Here is a 15,537-nt window from a genome sequence, read left to right as displayed (position 1 = left end):
AAACACCAGTTTTTGTAGTTGGGCCCCTGTGATTATAAGCTCCGAACCGAGCCAGAAAAGGAACGCAGCAACTGCAAACGGCGTTTCGAGCCATTTGCGGTTGTTTCGTTCCTTTCCTATAGATAGCATGAGGCTTTCTAAACGGCACAACTCTGATAATTAAATACATATGCTCGCGTGTAGATGTAGCGGACTGCGTGTCAACACTTTTTCCTTTTGCCCAAAACTAACGGGTTAAAATGTGGTGTGTTACGCTTTCTTTTTTATCATTGGTGGATATGTCCTCCATTGTCAATTGCAATAAGCAGACAGTAGAGATGTTTCAATAGATGAAAGTTAGGCTTTTATTTACGTTATAATAATGACATTAATTAATTAATTATAACATGATAATATTCACCTTGAGATGCCAGAATTCTGCGCTGTCCTTTGATCAGAACGTCGAGTCAAAGCGTTGCACTGTCATCACGACTTGAAGGCTTGGAGACGATATTTCTGAAGCAACGCCAGTAACGTAACGCCGGCTGTCCTTCCTCGGCTTTCTCGAATACTGAACGTAGACGTTTCAGAACCCTGCAAATGACATTCGATACAGTTAGGCATTTTGTATAATTTATCAATATATATTGCAAAATTTACAGACTCGGCGATAATGGCAATTGTCAAACTATCATACGTCTGCCATTTTACATACCTGTCCAAGAAACGCCATCAATAACCATCGATGAAATCGCCTAGGTGTATTTTTAACCGAAGATCCACACACGACGCCCCGTGAAGGTGTCCATTGTCAATTGCATACAGTGGAGATGTTTCTAAACCATGTAAATGAGATTTGATACAGTTAGCCATTTTGATAATCATTTATTAATATATATTATTACGTTATATTATGGGTAAAACTCACTTTAAGTTCATTTTCGATCTTACAGCATCGTCAATTGGAAAACGCAGACAGCAGAATACGTTTCAAAACCCTACAAATGAGATTTGATACAGTTAGCCATTTTTATAATCATTTATTAATATATATTGTAACGTTATATTCATTTTCAACTCGGTACAGCAAAAACATAACATTAAATAAGAATATTTACCTCACGAAAATTTAATCCAACAACCACCATTTTTTTTCGTCACGTTATGAATCCATATTTCTTAAAGAATCCCATGATGCAACTTGATCCGAGTCGTCGAAGACACGCGGAAATTCATAAAGAATAACATCCACTAATATCGTATACATTTCAGCGGACTTGATAATATTTAAAACACAAACCGATAGTGGGTTTCTAGAAAGCAGTCCGCCATTTGCCAAAAATACCACGTGACACGGCGTCCTAATATAATGATACCATTATGCAAAGAAAAACATTTACACATAAATTAAACCACATTCCCTGAAATATGGGAAATTTAAAAACATCTTTCGTGAAATTTTAAAAAAAAATCAACGATACCTGATTAATTCAGACCCGACGCTCGATCAAAATCAATCGTGTTTTTAATTTACGTTCGAGTAATGCGAAAAACGCACAATTTTCAAGCGACAGAGGCGCAAGAAATTTTTTTTTAATGATTTCGCGTTCGGGGTGCGTTCGATGTCGAATAAAAATATAAACTGTCGAGGAGAAAAAGTTTTACAGATCATCCCGATCTATGAAAACGAAACGTTGCGAAAATGCACCAAAATTTGGCGGTTTCGAAACCGCGCGCGTGGCAACACTCGTGATTTCTGCAAAATTCGGCAGAGAAACGTCGATTCCCAGATTTGGAAGCTCTGACAATTATACGGCCGCAATCGACTTTTTGCCAGAGTTTCACCGGTCCTGGCGGCGGGAGAGTGAACCGCGGTACTCGAGTATGGCGCGCCTCGAACGCTTCCAGTTTCCGCCGACAGAGTTCCTCTAATTTTCCCGCCGTACGAATCCGGTAGAGTTTCTAAAAAATCCGGATTACTCGGTTTTTCGGGTTTTCCACGCAAAATTGAACATGAATTCTTTTCCCACAGAGAGGCGTCCCGGTCTACTTTTGCCTGAAGCCAGAAACAAATGAAAGGCAACTTTTTTCAAGCACGCCAAAACGAACCTAGAGTGTAAACGACTTGAGGGGTTAAGTGGTCGATTTTTGCCTAATTTTAAGCGACCAAATAAAAACAAAGAAACTGCGTATTACTACCTATATGTATACTACTTCAGTTGTAAGGAATAAACCCTCTTTTCAATGTCATACATATCAAATCAAGTAATACTCTAAAGATAAGTATTAGAAATAAAACTTACCGGCAATACCTTTCGGACACACGAATAAATAAGTAAAACAAAAGATTTTTACTCACCTTTGGAAAACTCGTGTAAAATATTTAAAAAAAAAACAAATTAAACAAATATTTGAATTTTTTTTAAATGTATATTCATATACCCACATATTTTATATCTACCATGTCAACAAACTGCATTTGTATTTATTTATGTTGACTCACTCCGACGTATAATTTACATATATGTATGTAACTACTTATTAGGAAGAAAGCTACAACCAAGAATTTAACAACAATAATTGACCATTTTTTAACGAAATTTGAATTCTCGTCCGCTGGTTAAACCGCCTTAACGGTCTTAACTGGGGACCGATGTCAGGAACTCTGTCTTACTGGGACAACATTCTACCTCTGAGCTTCAAAGAACAATTTTTTTCTGACATTTCGTTGGCGTAATTTCAATTTAATTAATAAAAATATTACCGGTAGTGAATTCCTTATTTTTTATGGCTACCTTCTTATTGTAAGATTATAAGTTTGTGAGGCATGGAATGAAACGAGGAGTGTATGTTTAGACCAAATTGTTTGGCGGTCCGTCCTCTGCCCATCCCTGCAGAGAAACGGCGTGATGGTTAGTTAGTTATTCATAAGGTTCTACCCGAATATATTTTGGTTACCTACATAGATAGTGTCTCGGAAATTCCTTTGCGATCTTATTTTATTTATATGGGGCAACTATTGACTTTTAAACAAATCTAGAATGAATATTCAACTTATCATTGGTTCTGGGTCTTCGATCTTCGATCCCCATTTGCGATCGTTACCTTTTTGTTTCGCTGTATTTTCCATGTTTTGTTTAGACGTATTAATATAATCGCTTCTCTTAAAAAATATTTCCTTTTTGGCGTTTTTTTTTATATAATTTCAACTTAATTCTATGAATTCAAAATGTTACTTCAACTTTCAATTCAGAAAACTTTTTGGCTGTTGGCTGTTGGATACGAGATAGAACACAAGTCAAAATATCGTACATAAATAACTGAAAATAATTTATTCTATTTTTATGATACTTTACTGTCTTAACCTTTGTATTATATAAACTGCGTGTTTCTCACAAATGTATAAATATAAATAGAATAAATATTGAATGTTTTAAATATTTTTCCACTTAACTGGACTTTCCCTTCTAATGACACTTTAATTCCCAATTTGAGACTCCCACCACTTCTAAACCTTCCACCTTATTCTTACCCCTCCTCGCTATTTGTGATTAATAATGAATTTTTAACTTTAATGTAAATCTAATCCTGATGATTTTTTTTTAATTTTTTTTTAATTTTTTTATTTTTTATTGCACAACAGATAGATTATCCAATTACTGTACAATTCTCAATTTGACAATCTTAACACCTATGAAGATAATTATTATACAAAAAAACTTTAGGCTATTTAAAGAAGAATTATATATATCTAGTGCTTCTGAGATTTCATTCAATAGCACCATTCCTCTTGTCATGCTATGTTGTGCTAGAATATCTGTTCTGCCGTATGGTGTGAACATCGTTCACAAAACATGAAGATTGTGTATAGGTATAAATAAATGTGATGTAAACAAAGTTATTTGTCGTTATAATAAACCTATTATACTATTAATTACGTATAAATAATTACAATAATGTTCTGTACTGTGTTATATAAATTCATTTTTTTATGAAGTATAATATCAACGAATTGTCCAAAATTAATTAAATCAATTGGGTCCTGTCTTCGCGATGATCGCCTGGACATTAGTGACGTTATTTCTGGTTGATTGGTTATTGATGGTTCTCAAATATGTAGACTCTCTTAACTGGGTTTTATAAATTGACTTTTTTCATATATATGACCGAATATCACGTGCAATTTAAAACCAATTTTCAGCCGAGTGCATTGAAATAATTGAATCTATAACTGTCCTGGTGAAGGTACAGTGGTACCGAAACCGGTAGACAATAAAATTTATCAATAAAATGACCTTAAACCGATTATTTTCATTTCATTTATTTTAAATGTCAAATCACAGCTTCTTTTGAAAAAATAAATATATTTTTGTTTGTTTGAATATAAAACTCACTGGTGTATAAGAAGTTATGAAGTTGTTTTTATGATAGTGTAAGAAATGATTGTCGAAGGACCTTGGATGATTGAGCAATGACCACTGCACACAAGACAATATTTGTTGTACGGATAAACGAAGGACTCACCATTAGGAAAGGGCACTCGTTTCTTCCCGTCTTTTCTCCTCACAACAATGTCACTTAACACGAAGCGGTTTGCACGATATAATATAATGTCTTAGAGGTAAGTGAGATGAGATCTCGCGCGAATGCGGTTTTATTGTGAGCGGTTCGGGTTATTGCAACATACTGATTACCAAAGGGCACATAAATTAGCAGGAATGGAAAGGAAAGTAGGACAAAGGACAATAATACTATCTCAGTACAGTGGTCGCAGGTATTTGTGTATGTGTGCATGAGATGTATGTATAAATTAATGTCTATTGCGCATTGGCGCAACCATGCCCCCCGCTTGGAAGGGGATGAAAGAATCCACTTCCATAAACCATAAGAGGGTCAGTACGCTTTAACGTTAAAACGAACAAAATTGTAGTAACACGCCGTAAAATTAATATTAATTTGCAAAAAGGTTAGAAAAATGTTAATATGTGATGCTATTGTATTAATTTAGTAATAAAATTAATCAGCGGTAAATTTAAACCAAATTAAAAAGTTTAATGTAGAAAATAAAAGAGAGGGCCTTAGATGTACCACCTGATGACCAAGTTGCCAAAGACTATTATTGCGACGGTAAAGGGCAGAGTTTTACTACTGCTATGCGGTATATGCCGGTGTTCGTTTTGACATCAGCAACACGGGTCACTCCGTCCAAACCGGGATATACGTTGACTATTATGCCAATAGGCCATTGAAGAGGCGCGATATTGTCACACTTGATCATTACAATTGTGCCTATCGTTACCGGGTTTGAACTCGTGTTCCATTTCTGCCGCGATTGTTAAGTATTTAAATATTCCATACGCCAGCAGTTCCAGAAAGTCTGGACAAGATGATCGACGAGATGCTTCCTTTGCAGTAAGTTTACTACTGCAAAGGAAGCGTCGTCATTTTTCAAAACCGAGGCAAACAAAACGATTCTTCGGCCACTAAATGACTAGAGAGCAGAGTTAAAGTAAATTCACTCCCCTGCACAATGTATTATCAAAATGTGCGGGGATTGAGATCTAAGACCGATGACTTCTTACATAGTGTTATTATACAAGACAACGACTTTATATTATTGTCAGAGACCTGGCTCAACGACAGTATTCATAATTGTCAACTGTTCGATCAACGATATGACGTCTTCAGAAAGGACAGAACTTCAGGCCAATCAAGAGGAGGAGGAGTGCTACTAGCCGCGAGACGTGATCGCGTCCAACAATGCCAGAGACTCACGTTTCTAGAAAATGATGGCGAAAACTTATGGATTAAGGCCAAAATAAATGAAATTAGTATTTATATATGTATAGTGTACATTCCACCGGCTTCACAGAGAACTACTTACTCTGATTTTTTCGATAAAATCATAGCTAGTTTTAACTTTTTAGTAGATAAAAAAATTATTATTGTTGGCGATTTTAACTTACACTCCTGTGTGAGTCACAAAGCAACTCAAACAGATTTGTTATATTTTATGGAACTATTTCAATTGGAACAGAAAAACTTAATCTTTAATATAACAAACAGGACACTGGACGTTATTATCAGTAATTTTGACTTAAAAGTGTTCAAATCCGTATACTCACTTGTTAGTGAAGATTCATACCACCCATCTTTATATATAGAATTCGCGCTCAATGTAAGCAAAGCCTATTGTCGGAATTTATTAAATGACGTCAATGGAAATTGTGTTAAGCGAGGATGGAATATAGAACGTGGTAATTTCGAATATTTTTATGTTTACTTGAATTCTCACGACTGGAAACCCTTATTAAAACTTAAAGATGTAGATTTAGCAGCAGAATATTTTTAATGTAATTTATGACCTTTTTGACATGTGTTTTGAGAGAAAGCGTGTACCTTGTTTTGAAAGAAGATACCCTAAATGGTTTAATGGTGAAATTATTAGTGACCTGGAAAAGAAATGCAAACTTCACAGAAACTGGAGGCGCACCGGATTGATAAGATATCGGGAAAAGTTTTGCATTCTACGATCTAAAATCAAACGTAGTATAAATATTGCGTATAAGAATTACATAAATAATATCGAAAAAAACGTCAAGAGTGATCCGAAATCCTTCTGGAAATTTGTATCCGAAAAGAGGAAAGACGGTGGGTTTCTAAACTCAGTGTCATGGAACGGAAGTACTCATACTGGGCCCGATATTCCGGAAGCATTTGCGAATTACTTTAAGTCAGTCTATAGCGAACATAGTGCAGAATTTGACTCATACACCCCAGGCGGTTACTCTTCACTAGCTCAAAATGTTGAAATTTTAAGTGTAAATAAAAATGATTACCTAGCTGCAATTAAAAAACTAAAACCAAAAAAATCTGTTGGACCAGATTTTATTAACACAATTGTCCTGAAGGGATATGCAGATCCGTTAATGGTACCGCTTTTACATATCTTTAATATTTCACTTAACTCCGGTAAGTTCCCCGACCGCTGGAAAATCTCAAAAGTCACGCCCTTACACAAAAACGGCGATAAATCATGTGTATCTAATTACAGACCTGTGGCAATTCTTTCGGCACCGGCCAAATTATTTGAACTCGTAATACAAAAACGTATATACTATAAAGTAGAACCATTTCTCATAAACCAGCAGCATGGGTTTAGAGAGGGCAGGTCTACAACGACCAACTTAATGGTATTTACGGATTACGTCTCAAATATATTGGACAATAACGAACAAGTATATGTCTCATATAATGATTTTGCGAAAGCTTTTGACAAAGTGGATCACCTCATATTACTTAATAAACTTGAAAGCTTCGGCTTCTCATACATGCTGCTTTTGTTCTTTCATAATTATTTGTCTAATAGAAAACAATACGTTGTTTACGGGCAGTTCACATCGAAACTCTACGCCACAAATTCTGGGGTCCCTCAAGGGTCTAATTTAGGACCACTATTATTTTTATTGTTTATTAATGACATAGGGATGTTTATAAGATTTGTAAAAATTTTATTATTTGCGGATGACATTAAACTATACACCTGTATAACGACAAATGAAGACTCCATTCGTCTACAAATCGATATCGACGGTATAGTAGAGTGGAGTCATCAAAATAAACTTCATTTTAACAGTAGTAAGTGTTCAATTATGTGCATTACAAGGGCAAAGCGTACTTTATATTTTAACTATAAAATGTCTGGTACCTCTCTAAAACATATTTCGATAACGAAGGATTTAGGAATCACTTTTGACACGCGTTTGACTTTCCGAACTCATGTCGATTCGGTGTGCAACTCTGCAATGCGAATGCTGGGTTTTGTTATATGTAATTCGAAATCTTTTACGAATACGGCAGTCATAAAAATGCTTTATTTTACTCTGGTTCGCAGCATTCTTGAGAGTGGATCGATAATATGGGGACCCGAAGATGCCCTTTACTCAAATGATGTAGAAAAGGTGCAAAAAAAGTTTATGCGATACCTCTACATGCGAGAGTTCGGATATTACCCTTTATTGTATCCCTCTGATTTTCTTGCCGGAATGCTGGGGATAGAACGTCTAGACGTTAGGAGAAATATTGCAATGGTGTTAGTGGCGCACAAGCTGCTAAATGGGCACATTTGCAATCCAGATATTCTGGAACGAATTTCTTTTTATGTCCCTGATAATTTCATCAGAGCTAGACAGCACAGATTATTTATTTTTCCAAGGGGCAGGACCAACCTACCAATGATCATGCCTTTGGGGAGAATAACTACTTTGTTAAATCACATTTCTTCTGTGATTGACATTTTCAATTTGAACCAAAGAGAATTTAAGACGGCAATAAGCATACTATTTAACAAATCTAATTAATCAGATAGTATTGATGCACTTACCCATGCAAATAAATGTATGTACTTACTTCTTATAAACTGTAATTTATAAACTGTTATTTGTGAAATGTAAATGGCTTATACTGTTTTTCACAATAAATCAATAAATAAATATATACATATATGTGAAATGTATATGTATAGCATCAATATAAACTGCTTGAGATTTCTTACAGTGTTGGCTAACGGATGTATTATTATAACCACTCGAACGATCGCGCGTCAAAAAACTTTTTTCTCCGATTGCTCGCGGTTTTTTGGCGACGAATTTGAATATTTTTCGCCAACATTAAAAAAATCAAACCTCCGAATTTTAATACGGAGACATAAAACTGATTGTAGTGCTATACAGCCAATGAATTCACCTATATTTTAATAATTATTCTTTATTTTTAGAATTGATAGATAAATTATTAAAAAATCTTAAACTTTATAAATGCGCGAAATTAGCGTTTTTGTGATTTGAAATTGCCGCCAGTGGGAGTTTTAAATATCTTTATAGAATATTTTCTACGTTTTTATGTTCTCTATGGCCTGTTTGATAACCACAGATGCAAGAATATAATAGAAAAATAATTTTTTGTACGTTATGCTCTCTTCAAAAGTTTGGTTAGAAAATAATTTTTTTAAATTTGAGTGCGTGACGTGTCAAAATTGAAATCACTGTATTATACTATACAATAAATTTACCACAAAAACGGGTATAACGTTAGGAAGATACATTAACTGTCTACAATTATTAATAAGCATAGTTGCCGTGTTGGCTTTATTTTATTCATTTGATGAATTATACAGAGAGCCTATTTCACGATGTCAAAATCATGGTGCTACTTTTTAAATAATTGTAAATTAGAACTGGAGATTTGTAACCATGTTTTTATATAACGTGCAAAACGAGGAAAAAAGGCTTAAAATGAGATACATATCATAGATATAAACATTGCCAATATTTCAGGGGGGATACTTTGAAAGTTGATGAAATTCACCAATATTTGACGAAAAATCACTTCTGACAGCTACCTTAAGGTCAATCTACATAGGGTAAATCGGAATATGTAAAATGATGATAAATTTGTATATACCTATATATCAAACCTTTGTATGACCTTAGAATGGCAAATAAAATCAAAGTGATAATTTTATATCTAAACGCAAAGGTATCGAAAAAAAATGGGTGAGGGGAAAATAATTGATGGAACCAATAATTGATTTATTTATTAAGCCCTAATATCCTTTTAAATCAATATTACAGTTGTATGGTTACAATGAAAGAGCAGTATATTGATTTAAACATTGTTTACACACTTTGTCATAATAAAAATGTATTCAGTTTATTGGTTTATTCATAATTTAAGAAAATCAATACATAATAATATCATTGTGCCTCGCTATAGAGTGAGATTCTGAGTATCGCTCTGGTGAGGGACCACCATTCAGAATTGAACATTGCTTGAATTGGCTTAGTTATGTTTAGTGACTAGATCTGGAAAAGCCTCTTTACAGAAAAATTGACAAAATATAATTAAGACATAAAAATAAAACGAGTTATTTAATGTGTACAATAAACAGGGAAAAATGAGAATACCTGTGCATTTGTTAACATGCATATTTCAATGATCAGAATTGAAATATACATATTAAATGTCCACCGAACCTTATCATATAGAACCTTTGAGGACAACATAACATGAGACGTGAGTATGCGGAAAGAAATGATTCCAGAAATGAAGTCCAGCCATCCAGGCCATCATAATTGATGTTCAAACAAATTTAATTAAATTTGTAAATCTGAATTTCATAACTAAAAAACCAAAAAAGAAAAAAATGAAATAAAAAAAAACCCTCAGCAAATCTATATTGTAGTGTGATATGGCTTCATGCAATCATAGCATAATGCCACATCACACACATCACACTTTGTAAGGGTCCTTTTGAAAATGTTATTTATGTTGCACCACGCACATTTCACCTTTTTTCCGCTACGGACCTTTCAGGATAGGTCGCAGAGTCTTTCCTTCAGCTATTAGGCCAATGGTCCGCACAGTCGTGTCAATTTGACTACGACAGAACAGCAGAAGGAGTTCATCCGCAACCTCACTCCTGAAGTTTCGGTACAAAATGCGTTTATTTTCCTTGCGGAGCTTTGAGCCGTACAATATATACGCATTCTGCACCGAAACGCTTAGTAGTCTCCTGAAAAGCTTCTTGTACCAGACCAGGTTTCGCTGTCGTTCAATGGGGAAGCCTGACAAAAGCTGATCTTTTCGGTCAACCCCCCCCCCATTACCTTGTTATAGTCTAGTACGAGTTGAGGTTTGTAAGTCTGATTGATCTGCATACCTGTTGGTCTCTCTCGCGATCAGTTCAACGAAATCTGCATCAAAGATTTTAAGAAAGGTTTGCCCATTTCGTCGGTATTGAAAGTTGGTCTTGGCGTGCCTGTGAAAGTCTCCCTTATCCCGTAAGATATCATTAGACCAATCGAAAGAGTAACCTTCAGGCGGCAGAATCGAACGCATTGCCTCACTATCTACCTGGTCTTGTCTACTAAAGTCTATGGGAGTTAGGTGAAACGTTGATAATATTATGATAAGGTATTGGTGGCATGTATCCTCATCGCTCTCTTCGTGGTCGACGTCGCTCGCTTCGTCATCCTCGTCGCTCGATCTGTCCATATCCATTTCTGAAACAACAGGAAACCCAAATTAATTTAATGTGTCTATATTACGATAACCCACTGCCTCTGGTACGGCTTATGACTCGCAATACGATGGTCGCGGGATCAAATCAAATAAATTATATTTGAATAATTAGTGTTATTTTCACACAAAATTCATTAAAAATAATATATATTATATTTGCGGCACGTTCCAGAGTGGAAGATACCCATAGTATCGCCCTGGTGTAAGACCCCATTCAGAATTGAAACGTTGCTTGAAATGGCTTTAGCCGTGTTTGGTGACCAGTTCTGAATAGCCAGGTACTTTTCCACCTCCCTCTTCCACACCTCCTTCCCCTACCCGCTACCTTCAGCCTCACAACATACCCCGATTGGGGATGCCATAGTCTCACTGGCTCCATACGGTTGGGAGCAATTGATAAGCACATAAAAAAATATATATCTAATGATTTTTCACGGGTCTGCGTTAGTATTTAAATTGTGGTTAGTAAAAAAGGCTCTTGTGAGGTATTCATATAAAAAAATAAATAAAAAGTTAGTCAAATACTTGAGGCGGGCAATGTCAGGAGTCAGAATAGCACAGTCAGGTAGGTATGGAATGAAGAAAAGAGTGTGTGTGCCAAGATCGAGTTGCATGGTGGTTCATCCTCTCTGCCTACCGAAATGGCGTGAAGGTAAGTTAGTTAGTTTTATAACTCACGGTTTCCAAGTACAGACTCTTCTAGTACAGCTGCCTCGTCCACGTTACTGTTTCTGCCCATGTCTGACTCTGAAATAAAAGAAAACACAAATTAACAGTAGAATTTGGATATAATGACTTTGCATTTAACGGTCTACTGTTTTAAGTGACGATAATGTAAACTCTAGAAAGGTTTCATAGCTTTTAGTAGGAAAACGTATCCGTTTAAAGTGACCAACTACGTAAAGCGACCTATTTTAATGATAATTTGTCCGGTTACAAAACCCACCTACCAATACAGCCTCGCTTTTGACTAGGAAGCTCGACACAATGAGTCCCGTGAAGCGAAAGTGTTTTTTCAATTTAAGAAAAAAATACTGTATTACACCGTTTAGAAGCCGGTGAATCAAATGTAATCCTCGCAAAGAAGTTCGGCATGTCTTATTTCTCACTCTGCAATACCCGTTACAGAAAAAAAAGATGTGTAATGATGCATCCACGTCATAACAACAATACATTTTGTATGTTTATGTGGAATTTTTAAGTACTATGCTTATTTCCTGCCAATATACCAACAGTGAAACTGTGCTAGGAATATCAATATAAAATATAGATAATTGATTTTATATTGAGCCCCTGGTATGACATTTCAAAAAATAAACTCACCGTTCCCAAACGCCGACAATTCTTCGTAGAATGGCACGTCCACCCACAGCTCGCTGTGATAGCCGGCCTCCGGAGAGAAGAGTTCCCCACTCCGCGATGTCCCAGGTAACGGCTCGGGAGATGCTGCACGGATAGGCATAATTGGTGCATTGGGAGCCGTTGATTGGGTCTGTGCGGGAGTGGACATCCACGGAGGTGGTACGGGTCGTGGCAACGGTGAAGGCGTCCCTTGTGAAAAGGGACACGTTGTTCTCTCCGGAGATGGAATTCTGAAAACATTTACATAAATCATATAAATTGTTCTCATTCACGTGTGAAACAGTAAGTACAGTATGTAAATAAACAATAAAATTAGAACTCTGTAAAATATGCACTGAATGTGCCAAATGCACAGAGCGCTGATCTTACCAACTCTCACTGTAAGAGTGGAACGCTGTCAGGAAAAAACAATAATATTGTATCAAGCATCTAAATACGATTACTTACTTTTGTTTAGTTTTTCTTGGAGGTGCGGTAGGGAGCAAAATGCGCGCCGCCTGCTTCTTGAATTTTCGGCTTTCCAGCTCTAGCCGGAAGGAAGCAGGCAGTGCCCTAACAGCCTTTAGGGCCTTGACGCGATCCTCTCGCACCAGTAGCAAAGCAGGGTCGCTGTTTAAATAAATACAAATATATGATGAGTTCAACGGCCACAGCAAAGTACTTTCATAAAAAAACATTAAAAAATACTAACACTCCAGACGACGCTGCAATTGCAGCTCTGCGTTGACGTCCACGTGCAGGAAGTCCGGCACCAGCTCGTACCCCACCTCTCCTTCTTCCTCTGCCTCCTCTTGCAGTCAGCACCACTCTATATATTTTAAATTGAAAACACTTAATGTAAGTACTTAAATGTTTAAATTTTGTTAAATATTGCAATATAAAATTTGAAAATAATTATTGGGTCGTGGAGTGATCCCTTTCCCTGGACGACAGCTGTTTCTGCACAAATTTGGTAAAAGTAAACAAATTAATTAATTATACAACTAAATTACTAAATTTTTATTGTGTGACGAAGGCTTTACACCATTTTACATGTGAAAAAGAGTCAACTTTTTGACATATGACTTAAAATAATTGGTTAACAAATATCTGTATTAATAATGAACCAATTCAAATAAAACTTATATATGTCTCTTTGTTTTGAATCACTGTGATGGAATATCTATATTTCAAATGCGCGAGTGCAGTATTTAAGACATTATTGTAAATCAAAAACAGATGACGTCTTCAGTTGACGTATTCTTACACAAAAACTTCAACCAAAACAATATATTACAAACAAACGAATTAAAAACGCATTTCAAAGATAGATAAGTCAATCATGATTACACAGATATATAATTATGCGTTAAAAACCCAATAAATTAATTACTTACGGCATTTTAGGAAGAGGCCAAACTTTCGTGAATGTTGAAAATTTATAATTTTGTTTTTTGACAGGACGCCATAAAAAAACCGCGAAAACTCGTTAAATAACACTTCAAAGACAACGGATAAGTTCATAGACAAAGAGAATATATTATCAGCTATTCGATAAAACAAGTAGCTGGCCATGGAAACGTTTTAAATAATTACAATAAATATTTTACGAATGGTAGAAAAATCGGTCCATTTTTGGACCGATATCAATCGCAGAAAAATAAAAGTGGTCGATTTTTCGACCGAAATCGTTCCAGTGGTTAATAATAAAAAAATATTTTTAATTGTCAAGTCTCTGACAGCCCTGAATTGTTGAAGCTACTTTGCCATACACTCCGGCCATAGTGGCCAAGTTGAGATATAAATTTGATTGTAACAATAAACTCACTACTATTTGCGCTACTATAATACTTTGCTAGATTATATCTGTTGGCAAGTCACCTTTACTGTATATTTTATCCTGTGTAAATGAAGTGTTTTCTATTATTGTAGCATTCTATGCCTTAAGAAAATTTCAGCTGTATCACATTCAATGTCGTTTTATATGCATATTGTTGTGTTCTTCAATTTAATACTAATATTCGCCTATGTATCACTGTGAACTTATAATATAATGTATCACATTACTGTAAAAGCCTTTTATGGCGTTTAATAAATAAATAAATAAATAAATGTGTAGGCTACTCCTGTTATTCCAACCCGATGTAGTTTTTTTAGCAGTAAGGAATGAGAGACCGTATCAAATGCTTTCGCAAGATCGAGAAAGACAGCCAGTGGTTTGCGACCAATGTCAAGATTATAGGAAACGATTTTCGTGAGGGCAACTATTGCATCAGATATACTTCTACCTTTGCGAAAGCCATATTGGTTGTCTGATAATATGTTGTTATCTTCGAGGAACTTACAGAGTCTATGTTTCACAGCTTTTTCTACAATTTTAGATATTGTGCTTAGTAAGGATATCGGTCGGTAGTTATTTACAGATAATTTGTCACCTGCTTTGAAGATTGGGATTATTGTAGCCTGTTTTAAGGAGTTAGGAAAAGTACCAGTTTTGAAGCTTGAGTTGATTATGTGTTTAAGAGGGGGGGCGATAAATTTTTGGAGGTGTTTAATAATTTTTGCCGAGATGTGATCTATTCCGGTGGAGTTACTGTTTTTGAGAGATGCTATTATTTCCATAATTTCTGATTCAGTAGTGGGAGTGAAGTGAAACGGGTTGTAGGTCAGAGTACTGATAGGTATACCATTTGCAAGATCTTTCTCTGAGACGTTTTTTCTGGCTAAAAGTTTTTTTGCTAAGTTGGGACCGATATTGCAAAAAAATTGATTGAAATGGTCGGATATTTTTTCAGGTTCAGAATTTACATGTATTGTTTTGTCTTCGATATTAATTTTAACAATAGGTGTGTCAGTTTTATTAATGTTGGCTATATCTTTTATGATATTCCAAATTTTGTTTTTATCATCGGTAGCTTCACTGATTTTTTTTTTGTAATAATCCCTTTTAACAGTGTCAATTATTTTTTTGCAGTTATTTCTATAACGTTTGTAGAATATGAGAGATGCATAGTCGCTAGGGTTTTTCCTACAGAAGTGATGGATCTTATCACGCTTTCTGATACAGTGGAGAATACCAGCAGTGATCCATGGTTTAATTTTTGTTTGCGATCGGTTTGTTTTAGTTTTTGAATA

The 15,537-nt window shown here is 35.4% G+C and overlaps 1 protein-coding gene across 1 annotated transcript; it reads right to left on the bottom strand.

The window, feature by feature from the left end:
• Nucleotides 1-10,391: 10,391 nt before the first annotated feature.
• Nucleotides 10,392-13,804, bottom strand: LOC149414546 (uncharacterized). The gene is made up of 5 exons (XM_089644224.1): nt 13,800-13,804; nt 12,871-13,032; nt 12,385-12,653; nt 11,740-11,808; nt 10,392-11,042 (listed from the first exon to the last, which is right to left on the bottom strand). The coding sequence occupies exons 1-5, from the start codon at nt 13,802-13,804 to the stop codon at nt 10,651-10,653; spliced, it is 897 nt and encodes a 298-aa protein (XP_089500350.1). The 3' UTR covers nt 10,392-10,650.
• Nucleotides 13,805-15,537: the final 1,733 nt, after the last annotated feature.

Source organism: Hesperophylax consimilis, chromosome 20 (assembly GCF_061612785.1).
Source record: "Hesperophylax consimilis isolate HC1 chromosome 20, BYU_Hcon_1.0, whole genome shotgun sequence".
Classification (NCBI taxonomy): Eukaryota; Metazoa; Arthropoda; class Insecta; order Trichoptera; family Limnephilidae; genus Hesperophylax; species Hesperophylax consimilis.
Note: the sequence above shows the minus strand (reverse complement) of the source record. Positions and strands in the feature narration are given on the sequence as shown.

Excerpts from the sequence above, each read along its gene's own strand:
- LOC149414546 (XM_089644224.1), bottom strand. Across the intron at positions 11,809-12,384 it reads ATTGTCGGCGTTTGGGAACG|AGTCAGACATGGGCAGAAAC; the intron begins GTGAGTTTATTT and ends CTTTTATTTCAG. Across the intron at positions 11,043-11,739 it reads AGAGTCTGTACTTGGAAACC|AAATGGATATGGACAGATCG; the intron begins GTGAGTTATAAA and ends CTGTTGTTTCAG.